General features: G+C 40.4%; 1 protein-coding gene across 3 annotated transcripts; it reads left to right on the forward strand.

The window, feature by feature from the left end:
- The first annotated feature begins 8367 nt into the window (after window positions 1-8367).
- Window positions 8368-17075, forward strand: LOC114282086 (NAP1-related protein 2). Of its 3 annotated transcripts, none has more exons than XM_082867547.1 (10): window positions 8368-8752; window positions 12095-12217; window positions 12328-12378; window positions 13258-13329; window positions 13496-13609; window positions 13685-13746; window positions 15801-15861; window positions 16123-16179; window positions 16281-16322; window positions 16731-17075. In XM_082867547.1, exons 1-10 carry the CDS (start codon window positions 8624-8626, stop codon window positions 16785-16787), a joined length of 768 nt encoding a protein of 255 aa, XP_082723673.1. In that variant the 5' UTR covers window positions 8368-8623; the 3' UTR covers window positions 16788-17075. The 3 variants fall into 3 exon arrangements, with proteins under 3 accessions (XP_082723673.1, XP_082723674.1, XP_082723675.1); XM_082867548.1 differs by having other exon boundaries at window positions 13574-13609; XM_082867549.1 differs by lacking the exon at window positions 12095-12217 and having other exon boundaries at window positions 8483-8752.
- Window positions 17076-17503: the final 428 nt, after the last annotated feature.

Raw genomic sequence — 17503 nt, forward strand, 5'->3', positions numbered from 1 at the left:
ATTACCGAGCGTCCTTTGGGCATACCGAACAACCCCGCGACGTTCGACCGGGGAAACTCCATTTGCTTTGGCTTATGGCATGGAGGCGGTCATACCCTTGGAAGTTGAAATGCCCACCCTCAGAACTGAGAGTTTTGAGCCCGAGCTAAATGCCGAGGCTATTGCCTTGGAGTTGGACCTAGCGGAAGAGCGCCGGGAGAAAGCCCTCATCCATGTGGCCGCCTACCAACAAGAGCTCTCCAAGAAGTATAACAAGACAGTGCACCCCAGACCGTTCAAAGTTGGGGATTGGGTTTTGAGGAAGATTATGGGCAACACCCTGGTGCCAGGAGAAGGCAAACTAGGGGCAAATTGGGAAGGACCCTACAAGATCACTGGTCTGACTGGCAAGGGGGCTTACCACTTGGAGGATCTAGAGGGAAGAGCCATACCCCGGCCATGGAATGCGGCCAACTTGAAATTGTATTATTTTTAAGCTTTTTACTTTCCTCTTTTTGTAAAGCAATTTTTTGGCTTGCAAAGCAGAATGTAATTCTTTTTGTCAAATTATAGAAGTCATTTTGCATTAGCACTTGGATTATTGTTTTAATGTGTACGGACCAAGATGATGTACTTCGGTTGGAAGAGTTGGTGTTTTGTCCAACTTTGGATTCCCAACCGAGATGATGTACTCCGGTTGGAAGAGTTGGTGTTTTGTCTAACTTTGGATTCCCAACCGAGATGATGTACTCCGGTTGGAAGAGTTGGTGTTTTGTCCAACTTTGGATTCCCAACCGAGGTGATGAACTCCGGTTGGAAGAGTTGGTGTTTTGTCCAACTTTGGATTCCCAACCGAGATGATGTACTCCGGTTGGAAGAGTTGGTGTTTTGTCCAACTTTGGATTCCCAACCGAGATGATGTACTCCAGTTGGAAGAGTTGGTGTTTTGTCTAATTTGGATTCCGGACCGAGATGATGTACTCCGGTTGGAAGAGTTGGTGTTTTGTCCAACTTTGGATTCCCAACCGAGATGATGTACTCCGGTTGGAAGAGTTGGTGTTTTCTCCAACTTTGGATTCCCAACCGAGGTGATGTACTCCGGTTGGAAGAGTTGGTGTCTTGTCCAACTTAGAATTCCCAACCGAGATGATGTACTCCGATTGGAAGAGTTGGTGTTTTGTCCAACTTTGGATTCCCAACCGAGATGTTGTACTCCGGTTGGAAGAGTTGGTGTCTTGTCCAACTTAGGATTCACAACCGAGATGGTGTATTCCGGTTGGAAGTGTTGATTTGTTCAACTTTGTTACAGCCGAGATGGCTATTTCGGTTCATGAATTGGTCTTGTTCTGCTGAAGTACTTAGACCGTGTTATGTATTCCGGTTCGATGAGTTATACCGAGATGTTTTGCTGAAGACAGAACTGATTACAACCGTGCATACACTTGCAAAAATTTGAATTTTCATTGATAAGAAATTTATTACAAAAAGTGGGGACCAAGCCCGGTTACATCAGCAGTGTTGAAAGCAAAAATACAAAAGAGAAGAAAATTAAACTAGAGGGGATAGATGAGTGAATTCGTCCTCGCCGGCTTCAAGGTCAACGGTTGGACCGGTATCTTGTTCACCGGGCTCCTCATTGTCGGGCTGCTCTTGCACTTCGGCCTCTTCTTCCTCAGAATCTGTCTCCCCGTCCCCATCTTCAAGTCCCTCCTCGGCCTCAGTCTGTAAAGCGCTGAAAACATCGTTGGCATATGGCACGAGGTAGACCGGTAGTGAAGCTTTGGGAGGATTGGCAAAAACGTCGGTGTCAGAGCCCTGGCCGAGCTGTTCGCAAGCGGATTTCCAGCCAGCCTTAAAGTATATGTCTTGTGTTGCAAAGACTTGCTTCTGGTAATTCTTCTCGGCCTCGTTGAAACCCGCGTTGTTGGCAGCCCGGCAAGCCTTCTTCTTCTCCTTCTTCAGAGTGTCAACCTCGGCCTGGAGCTCGCTTTGTTTTTTCTCGGCTGCATTCAGTTGACCGAGCAGTCTGTTGTTATCATTGTTGGCCATCTCGAGAGAAGCTTTAGCCCGGCCGAGCTCGGCTTGAAGGCTTTCAACCTGGCTAGCAGTATCGTTGGCTTTCTGCCTAAGCCGGTGGATGCGCTCCAAAACCAAGTGTTGTTTTTGAATGGCCTGCACAAAGAAGCAAAGTTGATCAGAAAGAGACCGAGCAGAAAAAGTACCGGGCAAACACTTAGTGAAATTTTCAGAAGAACGCCGACTTACCCTGGCCATGGACTTGACTGAGGATTTCACCAGCCGGGTGTCAGGGACGTGGTCGCTGCCGACCACGTCGCCCGGAAGGAGAAATGCTTTGGAGAGATCGAAGGCGAGCAAATGTTCTTTGTCAGCCTTGATCGAAGCCGTCGCCGGGATGTCCTGTCCCCGGTGCTTCAGCTGAGGACGCCAAGCGGGCACGGGAGCAGGAGTTTCAGCTGGATGTTCGGTTGTCAGCTCGGCGACGAGCTCGGCGGAGGGATCTGCCCTTGGTCTTTTTCCAGCTCGGCGCGCTTCTCTGGCAGATTGCCCGGCAGCTGGAGCTGGGGAAGCAAGGGCGACCACGGCGCTGCTGGATTGGCCGGCGGCTGGCGACCGGGTTACAACGCTCGGTATCTCGGCCGAGGTAGCGGTTAGAAGGTTTTTGATTCTGTTGCGCTTTGCCATCTCTTGCTCCTCGGTCAGCCGGATTAGCGGGACGTCGGGTAGGGTTGGATCTGGAGGTGGCGAAGGAGCTCTGAGGAAGTCGGTTACTCTACTCCGGCGCGGGGCAGAATACCGGTACGTCGGGGTATAGCCGAGTAAATCGTTGCAATCCCGGTGACGGTACCTTAGCACGGCCCGAATTGCTTCGACGTTGGGGAACTGGTAGTTGGCTTGCAAGGCTTGGATAGCTGCAAAAGAAACAGGGAAACCGGTTAGTGAAACTAAAGAATTAAGTTCACCGAGCAAGTTTGAGTGGCTTACATGAAGAACCGAAGTCCTTGCTTATGCGCCAGCCCGGTACCTCGGCTGTTTCGTAATTGCCGGACACCCAGAAAAAATCATCGTCGTGCATATCTTTATCCGGGGTGCCGGTTACGATTTTTTCCTTGCCCGGTCTTATTTTCAAGTAGTAAGCTAGGCCGTCACCGGTGTGGCCCATTGTGTATTGCCTCAATATCTCAGCTAGGCCTAAGTTGGTGCCTAGCCGTTGGTTCAATTCGTGAACGCCGTTGATTATTCTATAAGTGTTGGTGGACACCTGTGTGGGTGCCAGCCCGGTGCGGCGGAGGAACTCGGTTATGAGAGGGTTGAGCGGGAAACGAAGACCCCCTTCAACGATGGATAGCACGGTGAAGGGGCACTCCTCCCTACCCCAATGTGTGGTCTCCTCTTCTGCGAGCTGCAGGTGGACATCGGCCGGGACGCCGTACTCCTCCCTGAACGTAGCCAGCGCAGCCGGAGTATCCACTAGGAAGCGGAATTTCCCCATTTTTGGCCGGCTCACGGTATCCCGGCTGAGGGGTTTGGCTCTGTGTATTGGATGTTGCCCGGTCCTGAGAGCCTCAGGAATGACAATGGTCCCCTTGGACTCTGCAGGAAAAGGATGGCAAGTGTTAAGTGTGAGCGCGGTCGCGCGAAAGGTGCTGGATTTTAGCTCGGTCATTAGGGTGCCACACCACCTCGGTTGTCTATTCTATCTAAGGAGCCCGGTCGCCCAAGCGGACCAGATGTTAGCCCGGTTGAACGGCCAAGTCCTTTTGTTATCTCGGTTTTCGCTTTGGTTGAAACAAACATGTTGTTTGCCCGGTTTGGTCGGTTTTTTGGATCAAAAGAAGGCCCAGAGCCCGGTTCACCCCAGTTCTTCAGTGTTCTTCAGGAAGACGAAGAACACCAAGAACAGTGGAAGGTTTAATGCGGGTTCTACGACCTATGCCCTAATAGCTATGTTTTTGTACCCTAATGTGTGTAATACGAAAGAAAATAGCAACTAGGGGGATCGAAAACCTTACCTTTGGAGGAAGGGGGTTGTTCTTCCAAGAATGAGAAATGGCAGTCGAGATAGAGGAGAGGGCTTGAGCTCTGGATCGTCAGATAGTAGAAAGGTAGTAGGAAGAAATGGCTTGAGGAGGGTGATGTATAAGTAAGGGTGAAAGGCCGCCCAAATTCAAAAATCTGACAAGAACGGCGGGTTGGCTTCTCGATGACCAATGGGTGCTCGCCACGTGTCCCCATTTATGGCTACGTCAGGATTGAAGCGACAGGATGAAGAGACGAAGAGCCAGCCGAGCTACTTTCGTCGAAAAGGCTGTAAGCCGAGGAACATGACCAGGGAAGGATAGCAGATTAGCTCGGTGAAGGCTTGGCGACTTGACGACCGGAGAAATGTTATCTCGGTCGAAGTAAGTAATCCCAGTCACGCTTTCGCGGACGGGATTAAGGGGCAATTGAGAGGGTGATTTATGATCCGGTGTTGGGCCGGGGTATCGACCGAGCAAGTTGAGGGCCCAGCAGTGCATTGGGCCGAGATGATCAACTGTTCACCCGGAGATGGGCTACCAGAACTTGGGCCGGGCAGGGTTTGGACTGTGTGTGCCGCCCCGGACCGTGCAGAAGTTGCTCGGTCGGGAAGTGACCGGTCAGACCAGGATGCTTGGTCCGAGGATGGTCGAAACCAGACAGACCGAGAGACCGGCGCTCGGAAAGGCGCGGTCAGCCGAGGTAGTTGATTGACCGGCGAGAAGGCCGACCAAAGGAGGAGCCCGGGCTAGGCTTTGCCGAGATGCCGCCTAGCCCAGCCCTTCATGTGTTTGTCCGGCTGGGCGCATGGGTTTGAAGCATGACATGGCCGAGGTAGAACAGCTCGGATGCCGAGCTCCAACTGTGAAGTCTAGCAGTTGAGGTTAGGTGGTGAATGGCATGGTTTATGCTGACAGATGGGATAGCAGAGCCACGTGTCAGGAGATGACTGGGAGTGGATATGGGGTTCAGAAGGTATAAAAGCATGCCTGCGCCCCCCATACGCGACACACGAACATATCTGTAAGAAATCCTTACACTAAAACACTCTCTCCCTTCTCTCTATTCCCTCGAAGGTGTGTGCTAACTTGACCGTCAGAGGGTTTTTCCGGCCACACACCGCCGGGTAGCTCACCATTACTTGCTCGCAGGTGATCGGACATCGACGGAGCTCGGAAGAAAGGAATACGGGCACGCCGGAATATTTGCTCCCCGTACACTACTTTACCATCCTATTTTTTTTGTGGCTACAATTGAAGAGCCCCAGAGGCTCTCCAAACAATTATGTATGTATATATTTTACATTTTTATATATTTATGTCTTGGATTTGGGATTTTATATATTTTATATATATATATATGTGTGTGTAACAATTTTATATGTTCTTTCAATTCTGTTTGATGAATTACGTAATAACTTATTTTGTATTTTGTATTTTTTTTCTCCTCATTCTATAAGTTTTGTATGGGTTAATTTATTATTATTACAAAATTATATTAGTAAAATATTAACAACTAGTATTTGTTTATTTTAAAAATTAATTAAGTTAATTTAAATGATTAACTAAAATAAAGAGTGTGATTGAAAAATACAATAACTAAAGTAATTAGGTAAAATAAAAAATATACTTCTTTTATACTTTAAGGCCTCGTTTGGGAACAGGCTAATTTAGTAACTTTTTGGCTATTTGGCTAAAATATGAGCTAAAAAAAACTAGTATGTTTGAGATGACTTTTTGGCTTTTTACAAAAAGATGTGCAAAAAGTAGAGAGAAAATAGAATCTTTGACTTTTTGGTATGAGTTATTAACTTTTTGATTAATTTAATAATTTTTTGACTTTTTGATTAAAAAGTTCGGTTGCCAAACGAAGCCTAAGGGTGTGTTTGGTAACGTTTACGTTTTCAGTTTATATTTACAAAAATTTTATAAACTGGTTTTTTTTATTTTTTGTTTATTTTTAGAAAAACATAAACTACAAACGTGTTTGGTAATTGACAAAATGTTTTAAAAAATTTAAAAATATAAAAAATAGTGAGAAATGGCAAGTGGCGGCGGAAGAAGGTGATGAAAAGTAGTGACGGTGGGTGGTGAGTAGCTGGTGGTGGTGGGTGGTGGTGGTGGTGGGTAGATGGGTGACGGCAGCGGGTGGTGGGTGGTAGCGAGTGAGTGGTGGTGGTGGTGGTGGTGGTGGTAGTGCCAGGTGGTGGGTGGTGGTACCAGATGGGTGGCGGATGGTAGGTGGTGGTGGGTGGTGGTAGTGGTAGTGGTGGGTGGGTGAGTGACGATGGCAGGTAGTGAGTGGTGGTGGTAGTGGCGGTGGCGGGTGGTGGTGGTAGGCGCGTGGCGGATGGCGGGTAATGGTGGGTGATGGGTGGTGATGGATGGTGGGTGGGTGACGGTGGCGGGTGGTAGCGAGTGGGTGGTGGTAGTGGTGGTGGCGAGTGGTTGGTGGTGGTGGTAAGTGGGTGACGGATGGCGGGTGGTGGTGGGTAGTGACGGGTAGATGGCAGGTGGTGGTGGATGGATGGGTGACGGTGGCGGGTAGTAGGTGGTACCGAGTGGATGGTGGTGGTGGGTGGTAGTGGCAGGTGGGTGATGGGTGATGGTAGTGGCGGTGGTGGTGGTGGGTGGGTGGGTGACGGTGGCGGGTGGTAGGTGATAGCAAGTGGGTGGTAGTGGTAGTTGGTCGGTGGTGGCAGGTGGGTGGCGGGTGGGTGGTGGGTGACGATAATGGGTGGTGGTGGGTAGTGGGTGGTGGTAGCAAGTGGGTGGCGGGTGGGTGGTGGGTGATGGTGGTGGTGCGTGGTGGGTGGTAGTGGCGGGTGAGTGGCAGGTGGGTGGTGGTGGTGGGTGGGTGGTAGTGGCAGGTGGGTGGTGAGTGGTGGTGGCAAGTAGGTGGCAGGTGGTGGTGGCGGGCAATGGATGGTAGTGGTTAGTGGTTGGTGGTGACGGGTAGATGGCAGGTGGGTAGTGGGTGGTGGTGGCGGACATGGCGAGTGGTGGGTGGTGGTGGCAGATGGGTGGTGAGTGGTGGTGGCAGGTGGTAGTGGGTGGTGGTGGCGGAAGACGGTGGTGGAAAATTGTGGCGGGTGGTGGCTAGTGTTAAGTGGTAAAAAAAAAAAAAACTGAAAACTCAAAATGGAAACACATTTTTTGTATTTTCATTTTTTGGCCAAATTTATAAACTGAGACCACTGATTTATAAATCAAAAATTTTACCAAACAAGTTTTTATTTGAGTTTTTAAAATTTTTGTAAATATAAACTGAAAACTGAAAACGAAAGTGTTACCAAACGGCACCTAAGTAATGAAAAGTAATGAGTGTGATTAGAGTTGCGCTCATATCCTCGTCTCGTATAAATATAAATAGTGATTGTGGTTGGAGTTGCTCTTAGATTTCCTCGTCTCGTATAAATAAGTTAGGGGTCATTCTATTTACGCACCATTTTTCTTCTCAAGGCAAATCATTAATTAATTTATTTTTATTACAATTTTAACCTTAAGTGAAATGACTATAAAGGACAAGTTATGATACACCTCATTTGTGTATTTACCATAAAGGACAAGAATTAATATAATATAAATCATCAATTTCAAACTTGTTCCTTACGTATCTTCTCTGTCAAGAATCCAAAAACCCTAAAACCAAAATCAAAAACCCTTCAACAAATAATCAAAAATATAGTATTATTGAAGATTTTGATTGTATTCAATGAATGATGCATCTGACAATTCTCATTCGGAACAATGGAGCAATGAAAATGTTTTTTTTTTTTTTTTTCCGTCTTCGTTTTCGTTTATGAGTAGTAAATCATTGTTCGGTTAACCAAAGGTGAATGATATATCATTGTTCGACAAACTACAATCGAACAAATTATATATGTTCAACAGACTACAATCAAACAACTTATATCTGTTCAACAGACTACAATCGAACAAATTACATTTGTTCAACATACTACAATCGAACAACTTATATCTGTCCAACAGACTACAATCGAACAAGTGCAATTTGTTCAAATTACTACGGTCGAACTTTTTCATTTAATTCAACTCTGTACTGCCGAACAGTTATAATTTTTTTTTTTTTTTCAGAACAGTGTTGAGCAACACCACCGACGATGTCTTGATGAGTGCTTTCAGCAATGGTGTTCACCGGTGTGAATAGAGAATGGAGGGGGAGATGAATATCGTGGGTGTGGGGTGTGTGGCTGTGTGGGGGCAAATATGGAATTTTGTGTGTATATTGTTGCGGGTGGGTGTGTGAGTAAGAGTAATTATATAAATTTGTGATGTGTGATGAAAAAAATATTTACTTTTATAAATTATTTTTGATGTGCCTTTAGAAATGGTTTGTCTTGATAGAGAAAGCGGTGTGCAAATAGAGCCTCCCATAAGTTAGGCGGTAGTAGTAGGAGTAGCCAAACCACCCTGGTCTCAGCCAACAGTGTTGTGTTTGCTGTCCTTCGGGTCCAAATCTCTCTCTCTCTCTCTCTCTCTCTCTCTCTCTCTCTCTGTGTGTCCCACTACAAACACACCTGTCTTCCTCACCTCCATATACATTGATATAGTGACGCAGAGCTAGGTTTTAAGCCACACCAACGATGGTAGCTGACCGTGGCAAGAAATCGAAGGTCTCCGACAGAACCGAGGTCGAAGATTCCGATCACATTGACACTGAACTCGTTCTCTCCATCGAAAAGTTGCAAGAGGTCCAAGACCAGCTCGAGAAGGTTCGCTTCAATTCCCGACTTGTCTGCTTGGTTCTTTTTCATCTGATGTAGAATAAAGATTTGTTTTGAATGTTATTACTCTCATTGGATTGGAGGTTTTCTCATGTTTATGCATTGTACTAGCATTGCGTGAATTTGTGGTCTTTTTTTTTTTAGTAGCCCCCTTTTTTTGTTAGGCATTGATTCTGCATTTCATGGTATGTTTTGCAGTGCAACTAGGATGGTTTGCGTTTATTGTAACCCTCGGACTATTTTTAATAAATTCAAGGACTCCTCCTGATTTTATAGTCTTTTAGTTTCCCTTCTAATTTAATTGACTAACTATTTCTTTGTTCTTTTGTTTTCTTGGGATGCATGTTAACCATTGTGTGAATCTCCTTTTTTTTTTTTTTTGGCTTTTATGTTCATATTGTGTGTAAAACTATTAGTTGCAATCCATGAGTTGCCAATGTCAACATGAATGGTAATGCATAGGCTCAGGTTGTTGTGTGTGTGAAAGGGGTCAAGCCTATTGCCTAGGTGGTTTCACGGTATGCTCTTTGATTCTTATGTTAAGAGTGGGATCACCATTTCGAGTGAATGACAAGTTAACAACTACTCAAGACATTGGGGTGTTTAGGGTTTCAATAAAGACGTGGTCTTGTGAGCTAATGGGTTGGGGTTCAAATATTGTTGCATAATTAACTCAACTCAAGTGTTTGAATGGATAAAGGGCCTGTAATTATAATTTAATTGTCTACTATCTTTAGATTCTCTTCCGCCACTTGTGGGTTGTGATGTGAAGAAAAGTGTTATTTTGTTTTTACTCTTGGCCCATTGTTTTTTCGTTTACCTATGGTTGTCAACTTGTCATATCAACCCAATCCTTAGTGTCGGCAAGACACAAGATATGGGATCCAGTCACAACATGTTTTTTGTGTCCTTATGTATGGACAATGGAAAGAAGCTAACATGTATGCAAATCTTGCTCACTGTAGTGGAAAATTTTCAACTAGTTACGTCAAGTGCATGCTTAATACTTGGAGTGAACTTTACTAAATGTAAACCATTTTCAAATAAAATGAACCCACATCAGGCGTAGTTCAATTCGTTATATGATACATGGTAAACAAAAGTGCCCACATTAATGGCCTTTTCCTTTCTTGTGCATCTCTATATCTAATCTTCATTTTGCATAATTTTGTTACACCCACTTCAACTACACTATTGTAATCAAGTAGCAAGAGGATTATGATTATCAATAATATCGAATATGAATGATTTACCTATTGGCCAGCCATAACCATATTTACCCATTATTGAGTGCCATTATTTGGTAATGAAGCCAATGTAGCAAGTGCACACATCAAATCCCAATTTAATCCACACCTATGGCAACATTTAGTTGGAAAAGAAAAATTAGTTGGTTGAATTTGCACCAATTTTGTTTTTGAACCTATAAATGAAAAATGAAAATTTTGAATTGTTTCATAGTAATATTTTAACTTTTAACTCTTTGACTACAACAATTGTTATCCTTCTCTGTATTCCTATTAAATAAATCTAGGGGAAGAAACTAAGGTTTCGAAGGTGGTGGTGGTGGTGGTGGTGGTGGTGGACCATCAAGGTTTTAAAAAGCGGCCTCAACCGTTACGTAACGCCGTTACGTAACGGTTTTGGCGGTTACCGCCACCCGTTACGGCCGCTTTTGCAGTGTGATTGAGATTCACAGGTGTGTCAGCCATAGCGGCTGCCGTAGCGGTCGTAACAGTGCCGTAACAGCCGTAACGGCCTGTTACGCACCGTTACGTAACGGTTCCAAACTGTTTCTTCCGAAAAAATACAAAAAAAAAGTTGAAAATGGGGGAAGAGGGATAGAGAGAAGAGAGAAGATAAAGAGAGAAAATGGAGGAGTAAGAGATAGAGAGAGAAGAGGGAAGCTGAAGAACATGTTATTGATTTGTTGAAACTGTAAGACCTATGCTATTCTATTCAGCTGCTATCACTAAACCATTTTGTTTGTGTGGGTCTATCTATATATTGTTTGAAAATAATAACAATAATAAGTGTGGTCATTATCTATTTGACTTGGTTAAAATATATATATATATATATATTTAGGCTCTTATTTATTCTTTTACTTTTGTCATTATTTATCTTATATATAAGTTGGTGATTGATTTTTTGTATAATATAAAGTCATTAATTATTAAAATAAAATGTAAAAAACTCAGTTTATAGTGATTTAAAAATATGAAATATATTACATCATACTTAAAAATTTACAAAAATTGATCAATATTTATTTTTAACCCAATAAATATGATCATGGGAAAAAAATATGCGTATCGGTAAATTTTTTTCAAATTGTGCAAAAAATAAAAAAATTCACGGTTCCGGTTACCGCAACCGTTACACTACGGTCTTTACACCCCGCAACCGCAACCGCGTCACCGCCACCGTTACGGCGACCGCAACCGCTTTTCAGAACCTTGTGGACCATGGAAAGCAAGGAAGTCAGTCATAAATTTTACTTATTTTTTGGAAAAAAGATAATTATTTATATAAGCATTATGAAAAAATAGTAAGAAAAATCAATAAATCTATGTCAGTTATTTCTTAATAGTTATCTTAATTATTTCATACAATTTTTGTGCTATATAATTAGGCTCCCAAGTGTATAATTTATTAGACTGTCATTTTGAGGAATTTTATTGGTAAATATAATTTATATAAATAAAAAATCTATATCTATGATTTTTATAATAAAAAAATGAATGTCATTTACATGTCAAATCAATAGAATTGATGCTATTACGTAACTAGTGAAATAATTTGGGCTCATGCAGTATACATTGTAAGAATACTCGGGGTCAATAAAAGAATTTTTAAAAACCTAGAAGGCCATTTTTCATACAGGATAAAAACACAAACATGCCTTTCTTTTCTTCCTATCCTTATTTATGGCTCATAAATTAAAGGAGTAATAGAACAAATTTGAAAAACTTGTGCTTCAATAGCTATGCTTCGTCCATGTTGGAAAGAAATTGAAGTTATGCTTCAAAAGCTATCAGGATGAAATTGATTGCATCTTCCTTGAATTCATTGTCTGACTCGATGAGTTGTAGGACTTCAACGAAAAGTTCAAGATGGTATGCCATTAACCATCTTATATACACATCTCTGGACATGCATATATCAGACTAGTCTAATAGAACATGAAGAGCTATTCTTGTTGATGTTAATTACTATCAGTGGTTGGACAGTCTTCTTTTGGATGCATAATCTGTTATCATTTATGATTTTTCTATCGACCATTACCTCTATCAAATGAAACTCAATTATTGCATCGGTATCCAACAGGTTAATGAAGAAGCCAGCGAGAAAGTTTTGGCGGTTGAGCAGAAGTATAATGAGATTCGCAGGCCCGTCTATGTTAAACGAAATGAGATCATCAAATCTATTCCTGACTTTTGGTTGACTGCTGTAAGTAACCAACGGCCTTTCTATTCATGCTTACTAAGTGTATTTATTAAGTTCACTGATTTTTACTTTTTCCACAGTTTTAATTACTTCTGCATTATTGTTCTGTGCAGTTCTTGAGTCATCCTGCACTTGGTGATCTTTTGAGCGAGGAAGACTCAAAGGTTTGGCACGTGATACGGAAAAAGATCAATTTGAACATTTATTTTGATATAATGAATCATTTAAGCCTACAACATTTCCTTTATTTATTTATTCAACATTAATTTACTATATTTTTATTTTGTTATTTGAATTATTGGGATATGATATTGTCCTCGTTTGGCAAAACTTGAAAGTTAGCTTTTAAGATGATGGCTTTTTTGTTATCGGCTCAAAATGCTTTAAATAAGTTGTAAAAGTGTTTGGTGCAACCTTTTGGATAATATGGGAAAAAGCTGACAGTGTTTTGCAAATAATCCAAAAAGTAGTTTTTTGAAGTATAATGTCCAAACAAAAATGCTTTAGAGCTCTAATATAGGAGCTCTAATAGCTCTAATGAGAAGGTGGGTCCCACCCTGATGTGATGTTTCTACCTTGTTTTTTTTTTTCTTTTTTTTTTTTGCTTTGACACATCATTAGAGCTCAAATTAGAGCTCTATATTTAGAGCTCACTTATTTTTTTTAAAAAAGAGGTACACCCAATTATAAAAATATTAAGAGGCCTTTTTGTCTAGTGTCCAAAAGGTAAAAAAGTTAAGCTGGAAAAGTACCCCTGGGCGGTTAAGAAAATCATAGTTTTGTGTGTGTGTGTGTGTGTGTGTGTGTGTGTGTGTGTGTGTGTTGCTAAAAACATGTTGATTAAGCTATATTACGTTGAATGCAATAAGCTATGCCAAATACTTTACACCATCTTTTTTCAAAGCTATAATCTAAATAACCAAATTTAAAAGCTTTGCCAAACGGCCTTATCAATACATGAGGATGATATCCTCAACTTCTCCCGGACATTATTGGATTGGAATGAACATTTCAATAATCTCACATTTTCTCACTTGACTTAGATTTTCAAGTATCTAGATTCTCTTGATGTGGAGGATTTTAAAGACCTGAAGTTAGGATACTCCATCACATTTGTAAGTTTTTCTTCCTCTCATCCTGTTTAGTTGGGTTAGGCTTTCATAAAAGAGTTGTTCATTATTCCATTTCTGTAGGTACTTCCAATAGATAATTCGCCTACACACTTACAATCGATCTTTTGTTGAGTTCTCATTAACTCTTTTGCATGTTTCAAACTTCTAGAACTTCAAACCTAATCCTTATTTTGAAGATTCAAAGCTGATGAAAACCTTTACATTCTTGGACGAGGGAACAACGAAGATAACTGGCTCAAACATCAAGTGGAAGGAAGGCATGGTAAGCACCCTCCATATCTTCTTTTATATTTAATTATTTTCATATATTATTAAGAATGAGCTTCAACATGTGAAGGGTGCTGCTAATGGAGTTAATCATGAGAAGAAAGGAAACAAAAGGCCGCCTTCTGATGAGAGGTATCTTTTCTCACTTATTTTTGTCTTCTTTGCTAAAGCTAATTTTGTAGCAGTAGCTAAAAAATGTTATGCTAGATGCCTCAAATTTGGGCAAGTAAGGCAAGACCTCCTTTCTTGAAGGAATGATCAGTTGTCTACATTGCTACAAGCATTATCACAGATTGTGGATATGATATACAAATTTGAGGTATAGACAGTCATAACAGTACATTGCGAGAGAGTTTTGGTATTGCTTTCTCAATTTTTATTTTTTGTGTTTTTGGAAACAAACACAATAAAAGGTTGTTGAACTTTATTTTAGGTGCAAGTCTTAGTAGTTCCAAAACTTGCAAGAGACCCACATATATTTGATATTTCAGTTGACCGTTACTTTGCATTTCTGTTTCACCCCAAGTTAATTTAAGTCTGGTCATTACTTAGCCTTGCACCATTGTTAGAGGTTTGCTTTTTAGATTTCCGTCTTTGACCATTGTTTGAGTATTTATTTATTTATTTATTTTCTAGATTTCCATTTATTGACTAAAAATTAGATTTTACTCCATGTTTCTTTTGATGATTCAATTAGTTTTTCCCATGTGAAGATGTATCCAAAATTGCCCCTAGACATTGAATAAAAGATTTGGGGTTTAAGCATGGTTTGTTTGTTCAATTATTACCATTAAGGTGCATTAGGCAAGGTTTAGATATTTTTAGCACTAAATTTACTTTTTTTGTTGCTTGTTGGCTGTCTGGCCCTAGGGTTGACCAGTAAACTGGCACTTTCATAGTTAAGATAATTGAATTTTTTGTATGTGATATGTGTTGCTTCCCCCATATTGTCATAAAAACATTTGCATCCTCATTCTTTTTTCATTTGTTATTTGTTAAATGTTACAGATTTTGTTAACTCAAGATTCAAGAGACGAATGTTTGAAGCTACATAGTTTTATCGTGTTGCATTTATGTTGATTTGTTTATATCCAATTTTTCCTATTCAGAACATTGTTATCTTTCTTGAGAAGGGAGATCTGGTTGTTATGTTTTGCCCATTTAATGGGCGTCCTTTTGCTTGAAATTTGTTGCTAATAAATAAGTGATGAGAAATTATCTTAAACTTAAAACAAATATTTTATCTTCCATGATCTAGTTCCCTTTTGTCGTCTTGAGGCCACAAACTTCCTAAATTTGGTTGATGTGTATAGCATAAATGCTGTAAATTCTTTTTCGCCGCAATACAATACCTCATCATCTATGACTACAAAATTAAAAAATCAAAACAAAACAAAAAAAGATGCAACCAAAATGTGCTTCTGTGGATGTATTGTCATTTAAATCATATGTAAGCATTATCGGTACCTTGGTGTTAGTTTTGTAAAGTTTGGTACAAAGTACGAAAAGTTAGAAGGGTACATAGAGCTACTATCATAGGAAATAAAGTTGTCTTTCCTTCTTTTGCTTGGTTTGAGCCTGAAGGAAAGGAAGAATCAAGGAACAATGTTGCTTGATTTTACATAATATTCTCTCCATTAAACGTGTTGTTTGAAAAGCAAAAAATGTAAGAGAAAAGGTTTCTGCCTTTTCCATCTTACTTTCTGGTCACTTTTTTTAGGTGGAGGGGATTTTGAGAATGTGGAGGGGAAGTGTCCCCCCTCCCTCTTTCCATCCCTCTCTTCTTCCTTTCCTTCCCGCATTCCTTTGTACCACCTACCAAGTGATGGGAACTCTGTCAATGCCTCCCCCTTTCTTTCCTTCCGTTTCCTTCCTCCAATTCTTCCTCTACCTGAATAAACCATAAATCTCACTGTTGCCTCCACAGGCTGGAAGATTGTGAAATCTTTTTTGTATAACCTCAGTTGTGCAAGTAGTTTGTGAGGTATGATAGGGTTGTCAAAAATCTTTACTGTGCACAATTCAATATGCATATTTATGCCATCCTACTTTTGATCTCTAGCTCTTCTTAATATGGTTGGACTTTTACAATGATTTCATTGATAGTAAATAGACAATTTCATTTTTATGTTTTGGGCTGTAGTATTATGCTTACCTACTCATTCAATGTCCTCGTATCAATGCAGCTTCTTTAGGTGGTTTAGTGAGACTCAACCAAAAGATATTGTTGAGGGGCTTCATGATGAGGTAAATTTTTTTTATTCAACATGCTGCTATTATATACATATATTTCAATTTTATTGATTAGTAGTCTGAAGGTGCATGGCTTTATGGCAATTACTGATGAGTTGATGTCATGTTTAATAATTTTTTCCTGTGTTATTTCATCCTTCTGTGACATCCAGTCTTGATTGATACTTTTGGATTAAATTGGAGAAAATACTTAAAATCTTGCTTTTGTCTTCTTTCTTTTCATTTAACTTTTTACCTTTTGCTTTGAAATTGCAGGTGGCGGAGATAATTAAGGAGGACTTGTGGCCCAATCCTCTCAAATATTTCAACAATGTAATCTTTTTTCTCCTTGTGTTTTACTTTTGTCTCAAATTAATATTTCCTTTCTGCCTTTCATTTGGGCTTATTGGAACTTTGCAACTTTACTGCTGTAGGAAGCTGATGAGGATGATTCTGATGGAGACGAGGAGGATGAGGTAAGTTCAATGAAACCATATTACGATCCATAACATTATAACATTATTAACTATTTGTATGCAACTCTTTCTTTCCGTCTCCCTTGAGATCTTATTCAGCAGATAGGTATGACTATCCCTTATCCACTGCAACCATCACTAACTTCATTGTTGTGTAACAATTACGAATTTTGCCAACACTACAACACGAAACAATAATGGTCACTGCCTCCCAAATTTCTTACCTTTTTTTTTGCACGCCATGATATCTTGATATCATATATATCATTTATAAATCAATTAATGGATGGTTTGTGTGTATATATTGTTAGCCAATTGCATCTGATCAAGTGACATTTCCTGGTGAGGCCAATCAAAAAATTTGTCATATATTTGAGCTCATTTCTATTCCAAATTTGTGACTCCTAGGAAAAAGGCGATGATGATGAGGAAGATGATGACGACGAAGGCAGTGATGAGGAATAGGAGGACAGCTGAACTATCATGTCTGGCTTTCCATTAGCTTTCAAAGTTTTGTTCATGGCAGTGTCAAAGAAACTCTTTGAATTATAGTTTTTCAGTTATTTCAGATCCCTTTTTATATACAAAAAACACTTTAGCTTAGCTTGTAGTTAACTGACTGCCGCGAGAGCTGCTTTCTTCTCTGCTGTGCATGCTGGGCTTCCCGGGGGATTGATATCTATCCAGTGTTATTTTTTGGTTGGTGAAGCAAATGAAGTATTATGAGGGGAAAACCATTTCGTCGTGGGGCTATAATTATTGTTCAGGTGATGTATAGGGGGTGTTTGGCAAGTTGAATTTTACCTTTTTTTTTTTTTTTACTAAAATTCATAAAAAGGTAAAATAAGCTAAAGTAGTTAATAAAATAAAATATCACATCAAATCTATAATTATTTTTTTTTTCTTACAAATATTACATCCAATTACAAAAAATAAAAAAAATAATCATCTTTGCAAACACAAAAATTTTAACCTACTAAAATAGTTAAAAATTAAAACAGTCTAATAAAATAACAACTTTCCAAAAACTCAATCATTCCTTTTTGCCTCTTTTTTAGACTCCTTAAAAGGACTAGGGCAAATTACACAAATAGTTTTTATAGTTTGGGGTTTGTGTTACTTTGGTCTCTGACTTTTCAATTGTGGCATATTTGATTCTGAATTTTGAATCTTGTTTCAAA

This window comes from Camellia sinensis, chromosome 4 (assembly GCF_055761805.1).
Source record: "Camellia sinensis isolate YWXY chromosome 4, ASM5576180v1, whole genome shotgun sequence".
Taxonomy (NCBI): domain Eukaryota; kingdom Viridiplantae; phylum Streptophyta; class Magnoliopsida; order Ericales; family Theaceae; genus Camellia; species Camellia sinensis.

Bases quoted from the DNA above. Each gene is read 5' to 3' on its own strand.
- LOC114282086 (XM_082867547.1), top strand. From the start codon at position 8,624: ATGGTAGCTGACCGTGGCAAGAAATCGAAGGTCTCCGACAGAACCGAG. The intron at 13,610-13,684 runs GTAAGCACCCTC...CAACATGTGAAG, and splicing joins TCAAGTGGAAGGAAGGCATG to GGTGCTGCTAATGGAGTTAA. The intron at 13,747-15,800 runs GTATCTTTTCTC...GTATCAATGCAG, and splicing joins AGGCCGCCTTCTGATGAGAG to CTTCTTTAGGTGGTTTAGTG.